Source organism: Lotus japonicus, chromosome 3 (genome assembly GCF_012489685.1).
Source record: "Lotus japonicus ecotype B-129 chromosome 3, LjGifu_v1.2".
In the NCBI taxonomy this organism is placed as follows: domain Eukaryota; kingdom Viridiplantae; phylum Streptophyta; class Magnoliopsida; order Fabales; family Fabaceae; genus Lotus; species Lotus japonicus.
The window spans coordinates 2,919,950-2,942,074 of NC_080043.1; the positions used below are offsets into that span (position 1 = coordinate 2,919,950).

General features: G+C 35.7%; 4 protein-coding genes across 4 annotated transcripts; 2 read left to right on the plus strand and 2 right to left on the minus strand.

Annotated features, from left to right (window-relative positions):
* Positions 1–53: 53 nt before the first annotated feature.
* On the minus strand, positions 54–3,378 carry LOC130745870 (nucleosome assembly protein 1;4-like). Its single transcript, XM_057598276.1, has 11 exons — positions 3,255–3,378; positions 3,007–3,050; positions 2,757–2,852; positions 2,207–2,299; positions 1,912–1,993; positions 1,767–1,828; positions 1,494–1,678; positions 1,237–1,414; positions 1,110–1,153; positions 513–717; positions 54–361 (listed from the first exon to the last, which is right to left on the minus strand). The coding sequence occupies exons 1-11, from the start codon at positions 3,295–3,297 to the stop codon at positions 293–295; spliced, it is 1,101 nt and encodes a 366-aa protein (XP_057454259.1). The 5' UTR covers positions 3,298–3,378; the 3' UTR covers positions 54–292.
* Positions 3,379–4,927: 1,549 nt separating this feature from the next.
* Positions 4,928–11,969, plus strand: LOC130745869 (disease resistance-like protein DSC1). Its single transcript, XM_057598275.1, has 5 exons — positions 4,928–5,894; positions 6,887–7,994; positions 8,230–8,526; positions 9,121–10,708; positions 11,438–11,969. The coding sequence occupies exons 1-4, from the start codon at positions 5,413–5,415 to the stop codon at positions 10,696–10,698; spliced, it is 3,465 nt and encodes a 1,154-aa protein (XP_057454258.1). The 5' UTR covers positions 4,928–5,412; the 3' UTR covers positions 10,699–10,708; positions 11,438–11,969.
* A 1,375-nt stretch (positions 11,970–13,344) lies between these two features.
* LOC130749143 (glyoxylate/succinic semialdehyde reductase 2, chloroplastic) lies at positions 13,345–17,803 on the minus strand. The gene is made up of 12 exons (XM_057602439.1): positions 17,548–17,803; positions 17,001–17,082; positions 16,657–16,722; positions 16,360–16,435; positions 16,226–16,281; positions 16,038–16,122; positions 15,823–15,883; positions 15,298–15,350; positions 15,128–15,198; positions 14,954–15,026; positions 13,967–14,071; positions 13,345–13,887 (listed from the first exon to the last, which is right to left on the minus strand). Exons 1-12 carry the CDS (start codon positions 17,675–17,677, stop codon positions 13,717–13,719), a joined length of 1,029 nt encoding a protein of 342 aa, XP_057458422.1. The 5' UTR covers positions 17,678–17,803; the 3' UTR covers positions 13,345–13,716.
* A 2,218-nt stretch (positions 17,804–20,021) lies between these two features.
* Positions 20,022–21,836, plus strand: LOC130749854 (double-strand break repair protein mus-23). Its single transcript, XM_057603218.1, has 2 exons — positions 20,022–20,485; positions 21,082–21,836. Exons 1-2 carry the CDS (start codon positions 20,086–20,088, stop codon positions 21,573–21,575), a joined length of 894 nt encoding a protein of 297 aa, XP_057459201.1. The 5' UTR covers positions 20,022–20,085; the 3' UTR covers positions 21,576–21,836.
* The last annotated feature ends 289 nt before the right edge of the window (positions 21,837–22,125 follow it).

Genomic DNA, 22,125 nt, shown 5'->3' on the forward strand with positions numbered 1-22,125 from the left:
TCATCCAAGTTTTCGCCAAACAGGTTACTTCACAAAATTTGGTAGAATAAGCATGGAGAAGTAACTTTCAATAAAAAAGAAATGAAAAAAACCATAGAGAGGGATGAAATCCACATCACAAGGCAAACCCCAAGAAAACCCATGCAGAGACCCAAAAATTAACCCACAAAAGAAAAATACCAGACAACGATGATTTTGAATTGCAGTTATGACTGAAATAACACACAGACCCTATATAGTACTTGCTCCGCTAACACTAAATATATGCAGGTATGTAGCATGCAACTAAACACTACTGCTGCTTGCATTCAGGAGGGCGTTCCGTTGGCTGATCTTTACCAGGTCGGGCCTTGCTACCGCTCTGTAATTTAGACCAACAACACATTGTTTACAGTAAGAATACTAGTCACCAAATATATTTCAGGAAATAGTTACAGATACAGTATCAACAAGCAGCAATCTGATTGGAAAATGGAACAAAATAATGCAATGTATAAAGTTTATATCCATACCTTACTCTTGCTCTTCCCTTCCCCTTCCTCGTCATCCTCATCATCGTCATCGTCATCCTCTTCCTCTTCATCATCATCATCATCTTCATCTTCATCTTCATCACCATCTTCATCATCTTCTTCAATATCCTCAAAATCACTCTGCTCAGCCTCCCCCGTGAACCATGACACAGCATGAGGAATAATTTTGTCCCGGATTGTAGAACTGCACATGCAACCACAAATTCCGAAATTTTATTCCACAGGTTAATATATGTTCATTCCTTCTTTTTCTTCATTAGCAGATCCCATGAATAGCTAGCAAAGCAGTTATAGTTTTAATGACTTATTCATGATGCCATGCAGTATAAACAGCCTTCCTCTCAACAAGTCAAACCACCTTTCAACAACTGGTTTTGAGTGGAAACTATGTTTTTAAAAACAAGGTGCAAAACCAACAAACAAATAATACACTGACAAAAGCTTCTTCTGAATATACCAGATATAAATTCACTAAAATTTAATGCCATCAAGACCAACAGGTAGACCAAGAGGCTTCACCACTCACACAAAAGGAATAAGATATTCTACTCAAGTATTCACTCACTAGTGACTTACCCAATGTCATAATCATGTTCCATCAGATTCTGGAGCTCTTCAACCTATCCATGCAAGGATTAAAGGCAACGATTAATAACAATCACTTTACAAGTTTCTAATAGATAGATATAAATTAGGGACTTACAGCGTCATCATCAATATCATCATCATCCTCAGGGACCTGGGGAGGGTTGAAAAAGTTGAAGAAACTTTCACACTTTTCTGTTTTTGTGATGGGTTTGGTATTCTTTGATCCTTTCTTCGGCTTCTTCTTAAGAATCTTTTGTGTCAAGCACTTTCCTGGATGCCACTCAATTTCCGTTCTACAATGTTTCAAAAAAGAAATGAACATACATAGCAAATGAAAACACATATGTAACCCCTGACAAATATATTACTTACCCTATTGCTTTCTCTAATATAGGGTCTTCCTCGTCAATCATGTGATATGTTTTTGTTAGCACAGAATTTTTGAAATAAGGATTAGAATCAAAGTAAAAATCCAGCTTGAAGCCCTTAGGTTCGTCAACTTTACACCACTTGATATCTTGAAGATACTTGAGGGCCCCCTCATCACGTTCAGTGATCTAGTAAGGAAAACGAAAAAACATAATTATTCTAAAATCATTTTAACATATGGAAACTATACAATATATATTACATAAACCCCACTACCTCTTCAGCCAGGGTTTCATTTGTCTTCATTGCATTTAGCCAGAAGTTAGGCACACCTTTCTCTGAATTGAAAGGAAAAAATTCAGAGTAGTATCAAAAGAGAATGTGCATGGCTACATTGGTGAACAAAAGTAAAATGACCTACCTTCTGCAGCTTTGTCTTCTTCCGATGCTGCTTCATTTGTAACTCCTTCAACCTCAACAATTCCATTGACAATCTCATACCTCTATATAACCATAAAAAGAAAACAATTTGAAGGATAAAAATGATTTGTCAGCGTTGTGTAGCAGCAAGTGATTCTAGCAAAGCAAGATACTAGATCATAATAATGTAATCACTAATACTTTTTGAGCAAGTAATTTCAGAAATCAAAAGTGCTATCACACTAATAAAGAAGGTCCAAAGCTCATTACCAATTACCAAGGAATAACATACACACCTTTTTGTAAAGTGGTTCGTAAAGCTTTTGGTACTTAGCTTCCAATTGCGCTCGCTCCTCTAAAAACTTAGCCTCCAACTCATCATGCTCACCCTGCAAGGTTAAAATCAAATCATAGTTTCATTTTTTCCACTCACAAATATAAATCAAAACTTCTTGTTTGTAGCTACTGGGAGTAGTCTTTCTACTTCAAATTGAAAATAAACATAAGTTCTACAGACTATTATTGAACACGAGCAAGCAAATATACTATATTTTGTATGAGCAGTTCAAAGACATGTTCTATTATCTAAACAAATACTCGCTACACCAAAGCAATATCCCCTGCTTCTTCTTCTTCAAGATAAAACTACAACATACATGAAATGATTGCGAACTATTTCAAGTGGAGTTCCAGCAGACACAACCACACCATTCCAACACAAAGATAAAAACTATGTAGGCAGAACACAAAAGTCGAAACTAGTTACAATCCACATCAATGAAAACACATAATTACAATTAGCACCCAGAAGCAAGCAGCCACAAACATGAAAAAATGAGAACAAACCTGAATATCTCTGAGAACCTCAACGCGTTTCCTGACTTCAGGCGACAGTGTCTCCAAAACATCCACATGCTTCCCAGCCAAGAGCTGAAGCTTATCCTGCATAAATATTAAACAACCCCAGGAAAATTTAACAAAAATTAAAGTGCTAACTCTCAATAATTGATTCCTTTTTGCAATATGATCACGAGAGTGAAAAAGCCCTAAATCACAATTTCGTTAAATTCTTGTAATTAGGGCAAACAGAAATTACCTTGAGTGCATTGACCAGACCAGCACGATCCTCAGCACTAAGAGCTACACAGAGCAAAACAAAACACACAAATTCAGAGTTCAATCAATGGAGAATAACAATAATTTTTGGATTATCGTCACTATGTGTATGTACTAGGAGTTCAGAGAGTTACTGCTAGGGTGAATTTATCTATCTATTGGGAGGAGTGGGAATAGGTTAACGTTGTTGAGGAATCGGAAAAGCGTGAATTAGGGTTTTGAAATTACCGGCGGCGGCGGCGGGGAGATCGTCGGAAAGATGATCGGACATGTTGACGGAGGAGGGAAACTCAATGAAGAGATAGGTACAGCACAGCACAGCACAGCACAGCACGAAAAGCAAAGTAAACCTTCTTTCTCTTTCTCTCAATTTATAGTTCGAGTAGAGAGTGGGAAATACGAGGTTATGAGGTGGGCTTGGGCTTGGGCCTTTTTTTTAAATGTATTCTTTAACTCTCTTTTTTTTGTTAATATGTGGGCTCACTTTTTTGTGATCTATAAAATAATTCTCTCCCCACCAATCAAGTGAGGCCATAAGCAATTAAACCTGCTTTCTTTATGTAAGTAGAGAACTTCTCCATAGGTAGTCTTCCTTGAATCCACATTATCAACCATGTATGCATCTGTGAAACCATCTAACATAGACTTACTACATCCAAAGAACAAACAAACTTCGAAAGTCACTCTAACATACTTGAGTATCAACTTCTCAATGCTCTTTACCAAGATTCGAGAGGAAACGACTAACCACGCCAACTGCATGAGTAATATCTGCTCAGGCTACTTCATATAAATTTCTTCCTCCAAATTACCATGAAGAAAAGCGGTATTCACATCAAGTTGCTCAACCTCTAAATTTAAACTAGTTGCTCAACCTCTTAATCGAGTTATATTTTTTTATACCCAATCAAATATTAAACATACATAGTTATAGTTATACTATAGTAACTTGAAGTTACCAAATGTTATTGTCTAACCCTTTTCATTCTATTTTATCATATTCTATTTCGTCACCAAACTTACTAACTACTAAGTAGCAATCTCTTTAATATTTCTTCATTCAGCAGGGTAGGGTAGAGCTTGTTTCTTGCCTGATTATGATATATACACATCTCTCAACTTCTTTTCCACCTTCATTTCTATGTATTTCTTTTTTCTCTATCAATCAAATCACCTATCACCATGATAGTAAGTATCGTACGATACGCCGATACGATATGCGATACGATACGTTTTTTTAGCCTAATGATACGTATCGTACCTGTGTATCGAACTGTCCCTGTATCGCACATGTATCAGCTGTATCGTATCAGGTATCGTTGTATCGCGATACGAAGATGTATCGCACCGATTCACATATTTGTTATATTAAGCCTTTTTTTGCGTCATTTTTTTAAATGTGGGCTAAAGTGGGTTAACCCAACTGACCCAATCAAGTTAGAGATTGAAATCACCCTAAAACCCTCAATTTTAACGCATCTTCTATCAGAATCAAAACCAACAAGTTCAGCTTCAAGTCTTCAAGGCCGTTCACCTCTGTTATTAAGTTGTATGATCAAAGCATAGTTTAATAAGTATGAAAGTGCTTTGCATTTGTCATGTTATTGATGACTTTGAAGGAGATGAAGACTTGCATTTTGTCATCCTTTGATTGATTATATTATATATATCATATATTTTTCATTTATAACTTATTTTTGTGTGTTTGTATCGTACGACACATAATACGATACGATACACGAGACAAAAAATAGGTCTTCCAATACACGATACGATACGCGATTCAACTACCATCACTATCACATCTTTATTTTCTCTACCGTTTCTTGCAATCTCTCTGTTGCTATATAATTATACTTTCTTGCCAATATAATATTTACGCGTACAAAGGCTTACGTGTCGGTTGAAGACTTGAAGTGACAGCAGAGAAGACTCACTAGCCTCAAGTCCTCAACCCTGCAAACCAAAAGTAGTCCAATCCTCACAGACCTCCACAGATTGAAACTTCCCAGAAGTTGCGTTTCAATCATCACAAACCTACTAGACTTGTTCAGTTTTCTGGTTTTCTTCTCTATACTTCATTTTTGTAGCTCTTAAACTAGTAGTTACATCAAAGCATCACACCATTACAGTGCAGAAAAACTTGATGTTGTTGCATTATTATTAATTTCGTAAACTGGTTGCAGGTTCAAAGAATATTGAAAATGGAATGAGTAACATCTTTATTATATGGTTTAATCGAAGCTATATTATTTAATTTCACCCTTTATCTTCTTTTTGTCTTGTCTAGCATATCTCCTAACTTGTTTTGTAGTGCAGAACATACTATCATATTTCAGAGATTTGTGGATAGAAACTTTTGTTTTTGTTGCTGTATAATTAAATAATGGCATCTTCATCTTCTTCTTCCCATGTTCCTAGAATCAAATATGATGTCTTTGTTAGCTTCAGAGGCACAGACATACGCTATGGTTTTCTCAGCCATTTGAAGAAGGAGCTTCGCCAGAAGCAAGTGGATGCCTTTGTAGATGACAGGCTTGAAGGGGGAGATGAAATATCACATGCACTTGTCAGAGCAATTGAAGGGTCACTCATGTCTTTGGTCATATTCTCCAAGGACTATGCTTCTTCTAAATGGTGCTTGGAGGAGCTTGTGAAAATAGTTGAGTGCATGGACACAAGTAAACAGGTTGTGATTCCTGTTTTCTACAATGTTGATCCATCTCATGTGCGGCACCAGAAAGGAGCTTATGGAGATGCCTTGGATAAACATGAAAAGAGTAAAAGAAACTTAGCCAAGGTGCAAAATTGGAGATCTGCTTTGAGTGTAGCTGCTAATCTTTCTGGATTTCATTCATCAAAATTTGGGTAAATCATGTTGTTTGTTTCTCCCCATGCATGTTTAGTATTTTTTATTTGTTGATTTTATAATATTGCATACTTTGGCAGGTTATGCAACTTCCAATGAGGACCTTAACAACTAGACTATTTTATCCTGGTTGATTTTCATTGTAGCATTTGTTATTTCCTTAAACCATGTGGCACCAATGATTTGTTATTACTAGTTGCTATTAGAATTTGGGTTAAACTTAACTGTACCACAAAAGCTAGCTCTATAGTGAGAGGTTTCTATTAAGGTAATGGAGACAAGACTAAAATAATGCCTATAAAAAGTAGAGCAACTCATTTTTGAATTTCAAATATCTACTGGTGGCCTAATAAATGGATTGAGGATAGACTCTCATACCATGCTAAAATTTGGATTATGTTTAGGCTTAAACCTACTTAAAACTAGCTTGACAGTGATGGTTGTTCTACCCTTCATAAGAATCATTTTGGTCATATCTCTAATTGATGTGAGACCTTAGCAGTTATTTCATTTAAGTGGCATCGTATAACTTGTACGAATGATGGTTAATAATGGTTCCATTATAATTTGTTTTATTATGTTTGACTAAAGTTTTGAGTAAACCCTCATTTTCATCTTCAACCGTGGAAAAGTTTTTCATACTAGCAATTAGCAAATATAAGTCCGTCACTTATGCTTAGGCTAAATTTGGATATCCGTTGGCTCTTGTGCAAATGGACGTTAACACCCACTTCAAGACATACACTGAATGAAACACTTGTTACGGATTTAAATAGAAGTTAATTCATGTTGCACTCAACTGGTATCCAAACACATAATCTGTGGTTACATTAGTCCATCTATACTTTCATTGGGCGATCACATTTCATGCTTAGTGTGGACTAATATGAAAAACCTTCCATCCTAAGTTTTACTTATTGTGCATTCACCTGTTAAAATTAACAATAGTGGCACTAAACTTGTTATACTTTTTCTTTCTCTTGTTTTATAGGGATGAAGTTGAGCTTATAGAAGCAATTGTCAAATCTTTGTCATCCAAGTTGAATCTTATGTACCAAAGTGAGTTAACAGACCTTGTTGGAATTGAAGAACGGATTGCAGAGTTGGAGTCACAATTGCGCCTAGGGTCGACAATGGATGTTCTTGCCCTTGGAATTTGGGGCATGGGGGGAATTGGTAAGACAACTATTGCAGCTGCAGTATATAACCGTCTTTGTTTTGAATTTGAAGGGTGTTGCTTTATGGCAAACATAAGGGAAGAATCAGAGAAACATGGAATGATTTATCTGAAGAATAAAATTCTCTCTATATTACTAAAGGAAAATGATCTACATATTGGCACACCTAATGGAGTTCCCCCTTATGTTAAGAGAAGGCTCGTTCGTAAAAAGGTTCTTCTTGTTCTTGATGATATCAGTGATTCAGAGCACCTAGAAATTTTAGTTGGAGCACTTGATTGGTTTGGATCTGGTAGCAGAATTATTGTAACAACTAGAGATAAGCAAGTGCTTGGTAAAATAGTTGACAGTATATATGAGGCAAAGGCATTAAACTCTGATGAAGCTATTAAGCTTTTCATTATGAATGCCTTCGAGCAACAAAGTTGTGTTGATATGGAGTGGAATGAGTTATCAAGAAGGGTGATTCAGTATGCTAATGGAAACCCATTAGCTTTGAAAGTTTTGGGCTCTTTTCTTTATGGTAAAAGCAAGATAGAATGGTTAAGCCAATTGCAGAAACTTAAGAAAATGCCTCACTCCAAAATCCAAAATGTGTTGAGATTGACTTATGATAGACTTGATCGAGAGGAGAAAAACATCTTTCTATACATTGCATGTTTTTTGAAAGGATATGAATTACACCGAGTAATAGTTCTGCTTGATGCTTGTGGTTTGTCAACAATTATTGGGTTAAGAGTCCTTAAAGATAAAGCCCTTATCATTGAAGCCAAGGGCTCTGGAAGATCAATTGTGTGGATGCATGACTTGATACAAGAAATGGGTTGGGAGATTGTTCGAGAAGAATGTATTGAAGACCCTGGGAAACGCAGTAGGTTATGGGATCCTAATGATATTCATCAAGTGTTGGAAAATAACACGGTGAGATTCATATAGCATGTTTAGATCAGTTTCTCTTTTTCTATAATCAATTTTGAAACCCAGAAGCTACTTTTATATAAAAGCTTCTCCATAGAATTGATTTCGGCTGTAGAATGAATTGTAAAAAGATTTCTAAACATGCACATAATTGTCTAAAACATATTTTATCAATAAATTTTGCAGAAACTTCTGGTTTTGATTAATGTTTACATTGTATGTTACTTTATCTTGGCAGGGAACTAAAGCCATTAAAAGCATAACTCTGAACGTCTCAAAAATTGATGAGCTGTGCTTAAGTCCTCAAGTCTTTGCTGGGATGCCAAGATTGAAGTTTCTTAATTTTACCCAACCTTATGCTGATGATCAAATCCTGTATTTTCCTCAGGGCCTTGAATCTTTTCCAACTAAGCTACGACTTCTAAATTGGGTTAGTTATCCTTTGAAATCCTTGCCTCAGTTTTTTTGTGCAGAAAATCTTGTTGAGCTCAAAATGACTTGGAGCCGAGCGGAAAAACTCTGGGATGGGATTCAGGTATGGATGTATACATATGTATGATATAGTTTTTGTTTTGATTAAAATTCTAGAGTTATGAGATTATGTATTTATAGTTTTATACTACATAAGGTCATAAACTGCAAACTGCTCTAGTGTAAAGAATCTTTTATACAAAGGCTGCATTTAGAAGAGCTTACTTGAGCTTATTTTATAGTATAATACGTTCATGAAAGTGTTCAGGTAAACTGTGGTAAATAGTTTATGACTTAAATATAAGCTGTTTTGATCTTACTTTTAAGGTGTTCAGATTAGCTTATTAATAAGCATCCATATCCACCTATAGCATATATTGAGGTTATTTTAATAAGCTTCTCAAATTTTGGCAATAAGCGCCTAATTAAGTTGCTTACTCAAACACCCAAATTCCATGAATGAATATGATAGGTTAAGAGAATAAAAGTAAGTATAGGTACTGTTATTTTCAAAACAACTTCTACATATACACTGCCATTTGTTGTTAACTTGTTATGCATTCCCACTTTTTGTTATGACTTTCTTACAATATCTTAATAAACAACATTACTTTTGTACTACCTAGCTCATGTGATGTCTCCCTTTTGATTGTCACAGAATCTTGAACATTTAAAGAAAATTGACCTGAGTTATTCCAAGTATCTGATAGAGCTCCCAGATTTTTCAAAGGCCTCAAATCTTGAAGAAGTAGAACTCTACGCTTGCAGAAATTTGCTGAGTGTTCATCCCTCTATCTTATCTCTTAACAAGCTTGTGCGGTTGAACCTTTTTTACTGCAAAGCGCTTACCAGTCTTCGAAGCGAAACCCATTTAAGATCCCTCCGTGACCTCTTCCTCGGTGGCTGCTCAAAACTCCAAGAGTTTTCAGTGACTTCAGAGAGCATGAAAGACTTGACTTTAACTTCAACTGCTATCAATGAATTGCCCTCATCAATTGGGAGTCTCAGAAACCTGGAAATGCTGACTCTTGATAACTGCAAAAGTCTAAGCAATCTTTCAAACAAGGTTGCTGAGCTAAGATCACTTCGGGAGCTTCATGTTCATGGTTGCACACAGCTTGATGCATCAAATCTGCATGTCCTGGTTAATGGTTTGAGGTCTTTGGAAACATTAAAGCTGCAAGAATGTCGAAACTTGTTCGAGATTCCAGACAACATCAGCCTCCTATCTTCATTGCGCCAATTGTTACTAACCGGAACAGATATTGAGAGATTTCCTGCAACAATAAAGCAACTTTCTAACCTTGAAAAGATTGACTTAAGGGATTGCAAGAGGCTTTGTTATCTGCCAGAACTTCCACTATCCTTGAAAGAGTTACATGCCAATAACTGTTCATCCTTGGAGACTGTAATGCTTACTTCAAGAGCTATTGAACTACTACATCAACAAGCAAATAAGATGCACACACAATTCCAAAATTGTGTAAATTTGGATAAGTATTCACTCAGTGCTATTGGAGTTAATGCTCATGTAAGCATGAAGAAATTGGCATATGATAATCTCTCATCATTAGGAAGCAAGTTTCTTGATGGTCCAGTTGATTTTATGTACCCTGGAAAAAAAGTTCCAGAGTGGTTCATGTACAGGTCAACACAGGCTTCAGTAACTCTTGATCTGTGTTCTGCTCCGCGTTCCAAATTTATGGGTTTCATATTCTGCGTCATTGTCGGTAAGTTCCCATCAGATGACAACAACTTCATAGGGTGTGACTGTTACCTGGAAACCGGTAACAGCGAAAGGGTCAAAATGGATGCATGGACTAGTATCCACGCCGGTAAATTTGTTTCTGATCATGTCTGTATGTGGTATGATCAACGATGCTGTCTGCAAAGCAGTGAATGTGAAAATGATAGTATGGAAATGGAAGAACATGTGGCTGGTTGCAATATTCCAAAGGTTTCATTTGAATTCTTTGCTCAAAGTGGAAGCACTTGGAAAAAGCATGATGATATCATTGTAAAAGGGTGTGGAGTGTGTCCTTTATACGACACAGAATATGACAATTTCATAAAGCAAATGGAATTGGAGTTGGAAACCACTTTGCAGTCTATAGCAAAAATTTCAGTTGCATGCTCTGTTAAGAAAGAAACACAATGTAAGAAATTCTTTCCCCCCCTTCAGATTGGGACATGGAAGAGTGCAACACAGGGATTGAAAGACATATTGTTCTTCTGATTTTTGGAAGGTAAACTCACCTTTTATTATTTTAAACAAATGAAGAGCATTTAATGGCTTTTGAACTTTGACAATGATATATGTTTGTAGCCATGCATACTTTATTTGCAAATTGTTATATATATAACTTAAGTATCATAAAATATTGTGAACTTGGTGCTATATGACAACGATGTAGCATGTGTGACTCAATTTTTAAATTAAGCTTCTTTTGTACTTCATATATACTTTGTCCATATCTGAGTTAAAAATTGGGGTGATGTGTATACAAAAGGAGATTTTGCAATTGCTATACATATGATATGGATTATAAAATAGGGCCGCGCTCGCACCGGCGTCACCATATGATTTTGCATTTTTCACGAACCTTGAGGATGAAGATTTTTTTTCAACCCATTATTTGGATGCAAACCAAAATGGACTTATTAGAGCTTGTTTATTAAATTCTAGAGTTATGAGATTATATATTTATCGTTTTAAAATGCTCTTTATTAGTGAGATTCTTTTATGCAATTTTCACTAATGAAAATGGCTGGTTGAGAGAATAAAAGTGAAGTATAGGTACTGTTATTTTTTTAAAAAAACTTTTACATATAATTACTGATTTACATATACACTGCGCGGCATTTATTGGTATGCATTCCCACTTTTGTTATGACTTTCTTACAACATCTTATCAAACAACATTTACTGTTGTACTACTTTAGCTCATGTGATGTCTCTCTTTGGATTGTCACAGAATCAAACAACATTACTGTTGCATTTAAAGAAAATTGACCTGAGCTATTTCAAGTATCTGTTGAGCTCCCAGATTTTCAAAGGCCTCAGAACTTGAAGAAATAGAACTCTATGCTTGCAGAAATGCGCTGAGTGTTCATCTGCCTTTCTTATCTCTCGATTGAACCTGTATTACTGCAAAGCGATTACCAGTCTTCGAAGCGAAACCCACTTAAGATCCCTCCGTGACCACTTTCTTGGTGGGTACTCATTAAGACTTCTGGAGTTTTCAATGACTTCAGAAAGTGTGAAAGACTTAACCTTGACTTCAAACATTATCAATGAACTGCACTATTCCGGACATACATTTTAAGCACATCTTTGTATTTTCTTAAACAAATGAAGAGCTAGCATTTAATTGAATTTGGAGCTTTGACAATGATATATGTCTGTAGCTATATGTATATTTGCAAATTGTTATATATACACGAATCATCAGATATTGTAAACTTCTTTGGTGCTATGTAAACGATGTAGCTATGTATATTTGCAGATTGTTATATATACACGTATTTTTATGTTCTTTTGAGCTTCTGGGAGACATTTATGTGTGTGCTCTTTATGAACATATATATTGAACTTTATGGTTGGGTATGTTAATTGTTATCATGTAATTTTGTTTGAAAATTGCTCTTTCTCAACGTATTGTTGTGGAATTGTATGAAGGTAAGAGCTACAGTGAATGTTATAACAGTACACCAGGAGATGGTGCTTAAAGCTTTGGTGAATCTTCAAATTGGTGTGAGGATGAATTAGTTAAGTTATTGATAATCGATATGGTTTATCATAGTCACCAGAAGTGTCTGGAATAAAACAAAGGTTCAAATATATGGTTTGAAGTTTGAACTGGTCGTAACTTTGTTATTGAAGTATTAAATGGATTTAGAACCTTTGATTTACTTTGAATAAAGCAGGCATCCTTGCTAATTTTTGTAATGAAATGAGGGGGAAGAACTATTTAAGTGAGTCAAGGGAAATGAGTTGTTAATTTGTTATTCTTCATAATTGGCCATAATCTTCACCATAAAATTATTTCAAATTGCTGTCAGTATTTTACAGAAACAATTTCTAGTTATTTCAAATAATAATGACCCTCAAAAAAATATTTCAAATAATAAGAGTAGTACGTCGATTAGGAAAAGAGTTTTTTTGTGAAAGTGATTAGGAAAATAGTTTTTTTTTTTGAAATGGATTAGGAAAAGAGTTGATATAACGAGAATTGATAAAATTGCCCAACAAAACTTAAATATCATTGTTGATCAAGGCAAGCAAAATTGAAATTTATGATATATTTATATCTTTTTTAAAAACTAATTCAATTCATTTTATTCGAATTTTGTTATAGCATTGTCAAGTACAATCGAATCGATGGTACACAAGTGCATAGGTTTCTACTAAGAAATGAATTTCATAGAGGTCAAAAGACAATAGATGTTTGTAATTTCAATATGATTCACGTGCAATGATAAAGGTGGGAAGGTAATGTTCATGAGTGCACATACCAATTAAACTAAAATATATTTTTTTTGTTATCTAGAGCTTAATACTAATATTATATTGACATTGTTTAGTGTTAATAAAATAATATCGAGAGTTAACATCTAGTCCAATGACGTAGATTTGTTTCATCTGATAGATTTTGGCTATCAAAATGAAAGATCATGCACAAGAATATAGATACCAAGGTAGATAACTTAGCTAAGCAGCTCGTGCTTAAGCTCATCTAACATTAGTTTATGACCATGACATTTGGTTTATAAGCAACACACCCAGAAGGAATTTGGGTTGAACGTAATCCTACTGAGAATCTGAGAATTAAGACCATAAATTGTCAAAGACAAGAGAAGGCTGAAAATGAAGAGATAAATCTAACAAATGAAAATAGGTATATAAAACAAGAAATCTTGGAAAATCAATCTTGGAGTGTCTATATGAGGTTGCTTGAAGTAGGTATCCTATTCAAGAAGATCTTAGGTAACGTGTTTGGTTTAACGGTGAAATGTTTTAGAATCACTTCTAGTTAGAAGCTACAAGTCTTAGTTTCTGAATCAACGTGTCTTGATCTCTGCAAATAGTGAAATCAAACATGTACTAAAAGATGGACCATCTCAACGAAATATGAGTTGAAAATAAATTTTCACAAAAATTTTTGCACCCATGGGAGCATGTTCTGCATTTCTGAAATGCATTCAAAACTAGCTCACTACTATTTTCCAAGTGAACCTGCCTCTCATAAGAAGGTCACTGGTTTTCTGAGTGCTGAAACTTGGACTTCAATGCTTCAATGACAGCTGAGAAGTCCTGATCACTAAGGCCATGGGATTTTGCAACTTTATATAGCTCATTAGCTGCTGCTGCAATTGGAATAGGTTGGGAAACAGATTCTGCTAACCCCAGGGCAAGTCTTAGATCCTGTCAACATTAATTCTTTGTGAGAATTAATTCTGACTTATGAGAGTTACCAAAGAGGAATTTTCATTCATTTACAAACCTTCTGCTGATGCTTTAAGGGAAATGCAGTTGGGTAAAGTGACTGTATCATGGATGGGCCTTTCATTGAGTACATTGGAGCACTAATGGCACCCTGTGAAATTACCTGCAAAATTTCAATTTTGCAGAATATTTAATTCATTTCTCATGAGAGCCATCAGCCATGACACATTCTTCCTTATAAGCAACACAATATGAATCCTAATATCAAAGAAAGACATGTTATGGGAAATTAGTTCTCCCAGGAATAGAAATAAAGTGAATAATGACAGCTATAAGCAAATTAGAAACATTTTGAACTTGTAAGAAGAAAAAATTCAAGAAAGTCACAATATCTTGTATGTTACCAGAAGCAAGTGTTTTTAAATGAGGTTGCTTCTACTTAGCCCTGGGATCCAAGGTTGACATTCTACTAGATGATATCACACAAGGGTGGGGGTGGAAACAAACAGAAGTGCAGTCAGTACCCTTATATTGTGCCAAAATTTTGGGCGAAATTGTAAGGAATTTATTTTAACTAATGAGGCCGAAGTAACAATATAAGAATTTGAGTGAATATCCTTCATACTATCCAGCATTCTTGCAAATTTATTTGCATTATGATTTCTCTTTGACAAGGTATCACTTAACACCATTCTCATGCAGTTAATAATTTTCTGCAGACTAATGAATCACATTAGCGAAAAAAGTCAATGATGTTTCTCAACTACCAAATCTACAGCAGCCCAAAGTGAAAGATAAAAGGCCTATAGGGCTTTAATTATGGAACAGCCAGAAAATCCATGTAAATTTGTGTAGCAAATTTCACCTACAAAAGTCACAAATTATGTTGAATTTTTTTCAATCGTGGATGATCACCTAGATCTCAATTAGAAACAAATGAAATATGGAATGTTTAATAATCCATGAAATCAATGAGCAATCCAGGGAAATGTTTCATAAGACAAGTACTAGATGATAACTGATGAACTAGATGATAACTGAATACCTCCACAAGTACTTTTGGATCCAGCCCAACTTTTTCGCTGAGAAGTAAGCCTTCGGAAAAGGATGCCATCATACTATGAACGAACGGGAAATATAGAAAGAAATAATATCACCTTAATCATCGGCACACAATGACAAATAACAGCAAAAAAGCAGGAAGCAAATTTTAAAAGACCTGCCCATAATCATATTGACAACGAGTTTCATTGCAGCTCCATTTCCAACATCACCCAAGAAAAATTTAGACTGCATAGAAGCAAAACACATGGTATGAAGTCTGAACTAATTATTTGCTTTGCAAGAAATATCAGATTTTTTTAATGAAATACTACATTACATATATACCTTTCCCATGATGTCCAAGTGAGGAGCAACTGTTTCATAAAGATTTCTGTCTCCTGAAAAATCATATACATTGTCTCAGTTTCTGTTAGTGCCCAATACTCTTTTGTCACAGAAAAGTCTGAATATATTCACAATGCTATGTGCTGCCAATTATACAAATGGAGGATATATAGAAAAAAATTCTTTACAGTATAACATGTATAAAAGTCTTCATCAGTTCATAATTACAATCTTCAGCAACTATTGGGACCAGGGCTTCCTAAACTAACACAGTTAAGAAATCTGAGCCGTCCGATCTCATGTTTCATCAAGAACGGACGGAAGAGATAAGCTTAAAATCTGAGTCGTCCGACCTTCGAACGGCTCAAATTCCCTGTGTGTGAATTTAAGATTTATCTGATTGAAGGGAATTCCAATTCTGATACATCCCAGCTAAATTTCCTTCTTGTAAAAAAAGGAAAATAATCCTTCACCAACTCTTTTCCATTGCTAATGTGAATAAGTACTTGGAAGAATAATATTCACCTGCTGTAAGAAATATCAACGTGCCATCTTCAGCTGGTTTTTTGGAACCTGAAACTGGAGCCTGTGGGTAAACAGAAATGGCTTCATAGGTGTCACAACTTACAATATTCATCTAATCATCTGACTAAAGCAAGCAATGATTGATGCATATCCTAACTACAGAGCACTCTGTACATGCCACATAGAATAGATAGGGAAGTTATAAAGAACTTCACCTCCAAAAATAATGCTCCAGTGGATTTTATGTGCTCACTAATCAATTTAGAAGTGTCCCCATCAACAGTTGAAACATCCACATATCTGACATACAAAAGTGTCAAATATCCATTTCAAATAGTGTTACTTGTCAAAATTGCAGCAATATCCTGGAAGCAATTTGAAAATTTGAATTTGAATATAGAACCCTTTTCCTGGACCCATTCCATTTGCCGCTCCATGCTTCCCACAAGCAACATCCATCTGATACAGTACAAGCATAACTAGCTCAGAGTCAGAACTAATTTATTAGCTTTTCAACCTATACTGAAATATACTCACTGCACTTTGAGGATCTGCAAGCATGGAAAATGTGACATCACAAGATGCTGCTACTTCCTCAGGAGATGATTTATATCTGCAGAATCATAGAATTTCAAACACACTTCAAAACTTACAGATTATTTCTTCTCTTGATGTGTCTTATAAAATGTAGGTATCACACTTCCATGTTTTCAAGTGTATGCATCGTGCGCAGATGCACAAGCACAACTACTTAATAATAATGCTGCGCCCTGTGAAGATCCATCATGGTCCTCAAAACACAAAAATATGGAAACCTGAATATCAAAAACTTACTTTGCTCCCAAGCTGATTAAAGGATCACACTTGCTCTTGGTCCTATTCCAAACAGTCAGATCAATTCTACAACAAGAAAAGTTAGGAGAATCAATCAGGACATGGAGAACTACAGTTACAGGTAAAGGCATAGTAATTAATTACAACTCAGCCGAAACAAGAGTGGAATCTATGGACAAAAAAACTTGAATTTAAAGCGCTTACTACTAAGACAAGCATGAAAAATGTGTGACATGAATTAACATTGCTCTCTCAATTCAGTAACATTTTAAGTTATCTCCTTACAAATAGATACAAATCAAGGTAAGGGCGATATGATGAGGAAGGCATAGATACATACATACCCAGCTTTTAAGAGATTTTGTGCCATGGGGGAGCCCATGATTCCAATGCCCAAAAAACCAACCCGTGCGGGTGCCTCAATCACTGAAAGCAGAGAAAAAAGAACAAGGCAGTTGAGTGGGATAGAGAACAAGTATGTGCATGTTTAGAAATCCTTCTATATTTGATTCTAAAGCCAAAATCAATCATTATGGGGAGCAGTTTCCGTGAGTAGCATCTGAGTGTCAGAATTGATTCTGAGAAAAGAGAAACGGATCCAAACATGTTATAAAGTTTTTTTGCTTTCTTGCATTGCAGGTAGTAGAGTTCTCATTTCCCAATTCCAACTACTTAACTAACTAGCTAACTAACTAACTAACAGTGTCTCTAAATGTCCAAATTCCAACTAACTAACTAACTAACTAAATGTTTCTTCTGATGAATTTCCTTAACATAAGGTGAGCAAATATTTATGCCAATTTCTAGCTACTCTCAAACACAATAAATAGTCAATGTTATAATATAATCCATGAGTGCCACACCATAAAACAGTGAATGAAGATAAGGTACCTTGAGACTGAGGCGAAACATTGGAAAGCTGAGCAGACATAGAGAAGCGAAATGGTCGAAAGTGGTTGAACAAGTGGTGATGGGGAAGACGGTGAAGGACAAAGGGATGGCAATTCACCATGCTTCTCATCGTCACTTCCTTCCTACTGTTTCGTCTCAACACCAGAACCAGGAAGATTGCTTTTCTTCCTTATTGGATTCTCCTAGGTGAGGTGCGTGTTCCTGCTTGTGTTGGATAAACTAAGATTGATAAGTAGATAAATACAACATCCATAGCGAGTCCACAAACTTCACTCTACAAACATGGGTGGTAAAATTAATCCTTTTAGTGAGTCAAATTGGTTTTCACCTTTGTTTTTAGAATTTACTTTACATGTAAAATTAGTTCTCAACAAAAATTAAGCATTCTATAAAGAGTGATTAAAACTAAGAAGGTGTAGGACAATTGAAAGATAATTGTGTTCTGTAAGCATCTATTTAGTTCAATGTATGAAGAAGTATTTGTTGTGAGATGTTTACCTATTTAATGTGATCTTGAAGTTTTAGAAGATTATTTTCATAGCGGCCGGACGTGGGATACTAAAATTTTATAGATTTATTTTCAACTTATTTAGTGTTACATTTGAGTAGGTTGAGAAGGTCTTTGAGACTTTGACTGATTCCCAAATTTTTGTTTTTAGAATCTAACACTCAACCACTTACATAAGCATAGAGAATGAAGTGCACATTAACCATCATCAATTCATCATTGTTATATTTGAGCATCTCTATCCCTAGGTTCTTAATTTTTAGTTGGCTTAATAGCACTTTTGGTCCCCCACGTTTCAAAAATGTGCAATATTAATCCCCCACGTTTGAAAATAGCATAATGGTACCTCAACGTTTATCTCTGTTAGCAGTTTTGGTCCCTCAGCTATTTTGCCGTTAGAAACTTAACGTTTTTGTGTGACATGGCATTTTTTTTCTGATGTGGCATTAAGACTAAACACGTGAGAATCACGTGAGCCTTATCACAATATTAACCCTCTGATTTTCTTCTCCCCATCGTGTTCTTCTCCTCCAAATCCCCAATTCATCCTTGACTTCTTCTTCGTTGATCCATTTTCCCTCCTCCCCTGTTGCAACCCAGAAATTCATCCCAATCTCCTTCTCCTTACCCCGACCCAAACCAAAACAAATTAACCCACACCCATCTCTGTTAACAAAAAAGAAAAGAACATATAGGAATTGGAGAAATTAAGTTGAAGAACAAGTTCAGGTTGAAAACCCAGATGTGCTACGTGGGGTTCGGGTTTCGATGGATCTTGCAGCTCTTCTTCGTCGACCTTCCCAACCCCAATTTCAACCCACCCCTCTTCTCTCTGATAATGGCGATCCCACCCACCACCATCACCTTTCACCGCCCAATTTCAAACCACAAGACTTTCTCTCTCTCACTCACTCAGTTCCCTCTCTTCCATTCTCTCTTAGAAGTGGTGTTGATACACTTGACCAGCACAAGAGGACGACAGATCAAGCTGATCCATCACGCGACGGTGGTGGATCGACGACAGGGAAAGATTACGGCGGATCTGATTGTGGGTAGATGGCGTAGTGGAGTACCCACCATTTTCACCTTCATGGGGTGGGTGGGTGTGGGGGGGGGGGGGTTCACTGGGGTGGGTGGGTGGTACCCTCAGAAAAAAAAAATGCCATATCACACAAAAACGTTAAGTTTCTAACGGCAAAATAGCTGAGGGACCAAAACTGCTAACGGAGATAAACGTTGAGGTACCATTATGCTATTTTCAAACGTGGGGGATTAATATTGCACATTTTTGAAACGTGGGGGACCAAAAGTGCTATTAAGCCTTTTTAGTTCTTAGAACTATTTACATGGGTATTGCCACATGTGCTCTAAGCAACTCTCAAATAACTTTTGCATATTTTACTTCAATTCCAAATTTTTTACTTTGAGTTCTTAGCACTACTCATTTGGTCCCGCCACACCATATTATTTATACTTTTTATTTTTATAAAAGAATAAAACAAAATTCATAAATGTTTTTTTATGCTAAGAATTTATAAAACAAAGTTGTTTGTATAAGAACTAGTTCTTATTTTTTTTTTTTTGTAAATACTACTTAAAAGAAAAAGAAAAAAGACTACAACACTAACGCCTCTTGAACAAGGTACTGGTTCTTATTTTTAAGAAGTAAGCACTTCATGTTAGTTATCTCCGATGCTTAAGAACATGATTCTTAGTTCTTAACTTAAGAACTTTTCTCTAAGAACCAGAGTTAGAGATGCTCTTAATTTTTTTTCGGTAAATGTTACATTACACTTTTATTGACTCGTTATTTTGATTACTTTATGATTAAAGAAGTTTACTAAAATACAATAACTTAAAAAAGAAAATATGTATAATATAGTTAAAAATCCCAACAAAGCAACAAAGAAAAGAAAAGGTAACTTTAGAATGAGTGCCGGAAATAGGTGTTTTACTTTTTACTGCCTCTACCGAAATCAAACAATGGGTAGTTGTGTCCTGGAAAATCAATGGAGTTTGAACTGCAAGCTGAAGATGGTTCGAATTTCACACTGACAACCGCCGCTACAGCTTTGTTCGGAAGAGACTCCGGTTTCAACACCCACGACCGCACCGTTTCTCGCCGTCACGTTTCATTCCAACTCAACAACCCAGAGACTTCTCCTCCTAGGGTTTCATTCCAAGTCATCGGAAACAACCCCATTTGGGTGTCCACCACCACCAACCACGGCGGAGCAACGCTTAAGCTCTTCAGGAAGTTCGATGAAGGCCACTTGGAACTCGGGGACCGTTTCTCCTTGTCCGGGAAAGCACCCTTCTGGTTCCATTTCAAGGAAAAGGGTCCAATTGCTGAACCTGAGCTTAACTCTGACCAAGTTGTTGATGTTTCAGGAATTGATCCTGTTAAAGGTATTTATTGCCTTCCTTTCAATTTTCAATAATTGATTGTGTCCATAGCTGAATTTAGGATTTGGAACTAATTTCATCATAGAATTGATTTTGGAGCTAGATCAATTGTCAAATGAAAAATTCAAACACCTTAAAATTGACTGTATAACACACTGGAGAATCAATTCTAGCAACTGTCAATTTGATAGCATCATAGCCTTTCAAATTGTAAGTCTAGTATGATTCAATTCAATTTAAGGTGTTGCCTTTCTCTATAATACTAATATTAATATCCTCTTTCATTGATTACCAGTATTGTGGGTGGAACCAAATTTGGCTGTCTTTCAATTTCTAATGTAAATTTGGTTGCATGCAGTTACACTTAGAGTTAAGGAGCATGAAATTGCATTATTATGAATTTGCATTGATAAATGTTCAACTTTGTTTATTTTACATCAAGGATGGTACTCTAACAGAGCAAGATTTTGTAACACACATAAAACATTATCTTGTACTTATTTCTTGTGTCCAATATTGAACATGAGTTGGTTCTTTGAATTCAGAGTGATAGCTAATCCTTTTGAAGATATTCTCACATTGTGGTTTTGAAAATGCAGAGTTTGGTTTTCTAGTGATCGGACACGAGTTTGATCAGTATCCCAAGGGCGTGATCCGGAATGCGAAGGATTGGGAGTGGTTCCTGGAGGAACCTAGCAAAGATAGTGAGGATGACGAGGATTTTGAGGAGAGGAGGAAAATGAGGAGAAAGCGAAAATCATTTAAAGATAATGAAGATGACAAGTGGACTGGTGACAGTGAAGATGACAGGGTAGTTGTTGCTAAGACAGGGAAAGGTAAGATACCCAAGTACACAACAAGATCTAAAGATAGGAAAGGACCTAACAAAGAGGCCATAGGTAGTAGCAATTCTAAAAGAAAAAAAGCAGTTAGTGTCAATGAAACTGTTGAAAAGGATGAAGAAGATGATGATGAAACACTAGGAGGCTTCATTGTTACTGATGAAGAAGAAGATGAAGAAGAGGAAAATGATGGAGATGAAGAGGAGGAAGAGTTTGAAGAAGATGATGATGATGATGTAGTGGAGGAGTAACTAATGTCAAGGGAAACAACAAACTTGTGCTCCTGGATACGGGTTCTGGATGTTTTTAATGTTAGTACATAGTTTTTACTTTTCATCATAATGATATCATTTTCATTTGTTTTTTTTTATTGAATTGTTGTATGTCTAGTAGTATAGTTTCTGCTCAATGCGAGAAATTGGCAATGTTTTAGCTTAGTGAAAAATCAGCTAATGGGATGACGAGTTTTGTAGATACGAGTTGCTTCATGAAGTTGTTTAATTTTTATGTTTTTTCTATTTACTGATGGAGGTTGTAGGGCTTGACTAATTGAGGATTATGGCGGGATGGTACGTTCGATATATCTAAAGTGGATTAGAACTTTGATCTACAATGGAAGGGTCAGCAAATAACTACTTGATCTTCAAAAAAATCCATCCAAAAAGTTGTAAAAAGAGGGACGTTTCAAAATGGCAGACAAAACCTAATTAGAGGGTGTAAAAACATATTTAAGCCTAAATATGATTCTAGACAATGTAGCACACAAGGGTACAACAATTTGTGTTATATACTTATATTTGA

Excerpts from the sequence above, each read along its gene's own strand:
- LOC130749854 (XM_057603218.1), top strand. The coding sequence starts at position 20,086 with ATGGAGTTTGAACTGCAAGCTGAAGATGGTTCGAATTTCACACTGACA. Across the intron at positions 20,486-21,081 it reads AGGAATTGATCCTGTTAAAG|AGTTTGGTTTTCTAGTGATC; the intron begins GTATTTATTGCC and ends TTGAAAATGCAG.
- LOC130745869 (XM_057598275.1), top strand. The coding sequence starts at position 5,413 with ATGGCATCTTCATCTTCTTCTTCCCATGTTCCTAGAATCAAATATGAT. Across the intron at positions 5,895-6,886 it reads TTTCATTCATCAAAATTTGG|GGATGAAGTTGAGCTTATAG; the intron begins GTAAATCATGTT and ends CTTGTTTTATAG. Across the intron at positions 8,527-9,120 it reads AACTCTGGGATGGGATTCAG|AATCTTGAACATTTAAAGAA; the intron begins GTATGGATGTAT and ends TGATTGTCACAG.
- LOC130749143 (XM_057602439.1), bottom strand. The coding sequence starts at position 17,677 with ATGAGAAGCATGGTGAATTGCCATCCCTTTGTCCTTCACCGTCTTCCC. Across the intron at positions 16,723-17,000 it reads CAAAATCTCTTAAAAGCTGG|AATTGATCTGACTGTTTGGA; the intron begins GTATGTATGTAT and ends TTCTTGTTGTAG. Across the intron at positions 15,199-15,297 it reads ACTTGGACATCATGGGAAAG|TCTAAATTTTTCTTGGGTGA; the intron begins GTATATATGTAA and ends GCTTCTATGCAG.
- LOC130745870 (XM_057598276.1), bottom strand. The coding sequence starts at position 3,297 with ATGTCCGATCATCTTTCCGACGATCTCCCCGCCGCCGCCGCCG. Across the intron at positions 2,853-3,006 it reads GTCTGGTCAATGCACTCAAG|GATAAGCTTCAGCTCTTGGC; the intron begins GTAATTTCTGTT and ends ATATTTATGCAG. Across the intron at positions 1,829-1,911 it reads AGAAGACAAAGCTGCAGAAG|AGAAAGGTGTGCCTAACTTC; the intron begins GTAGGTCATTTT and ends CTTTCAATTCAG.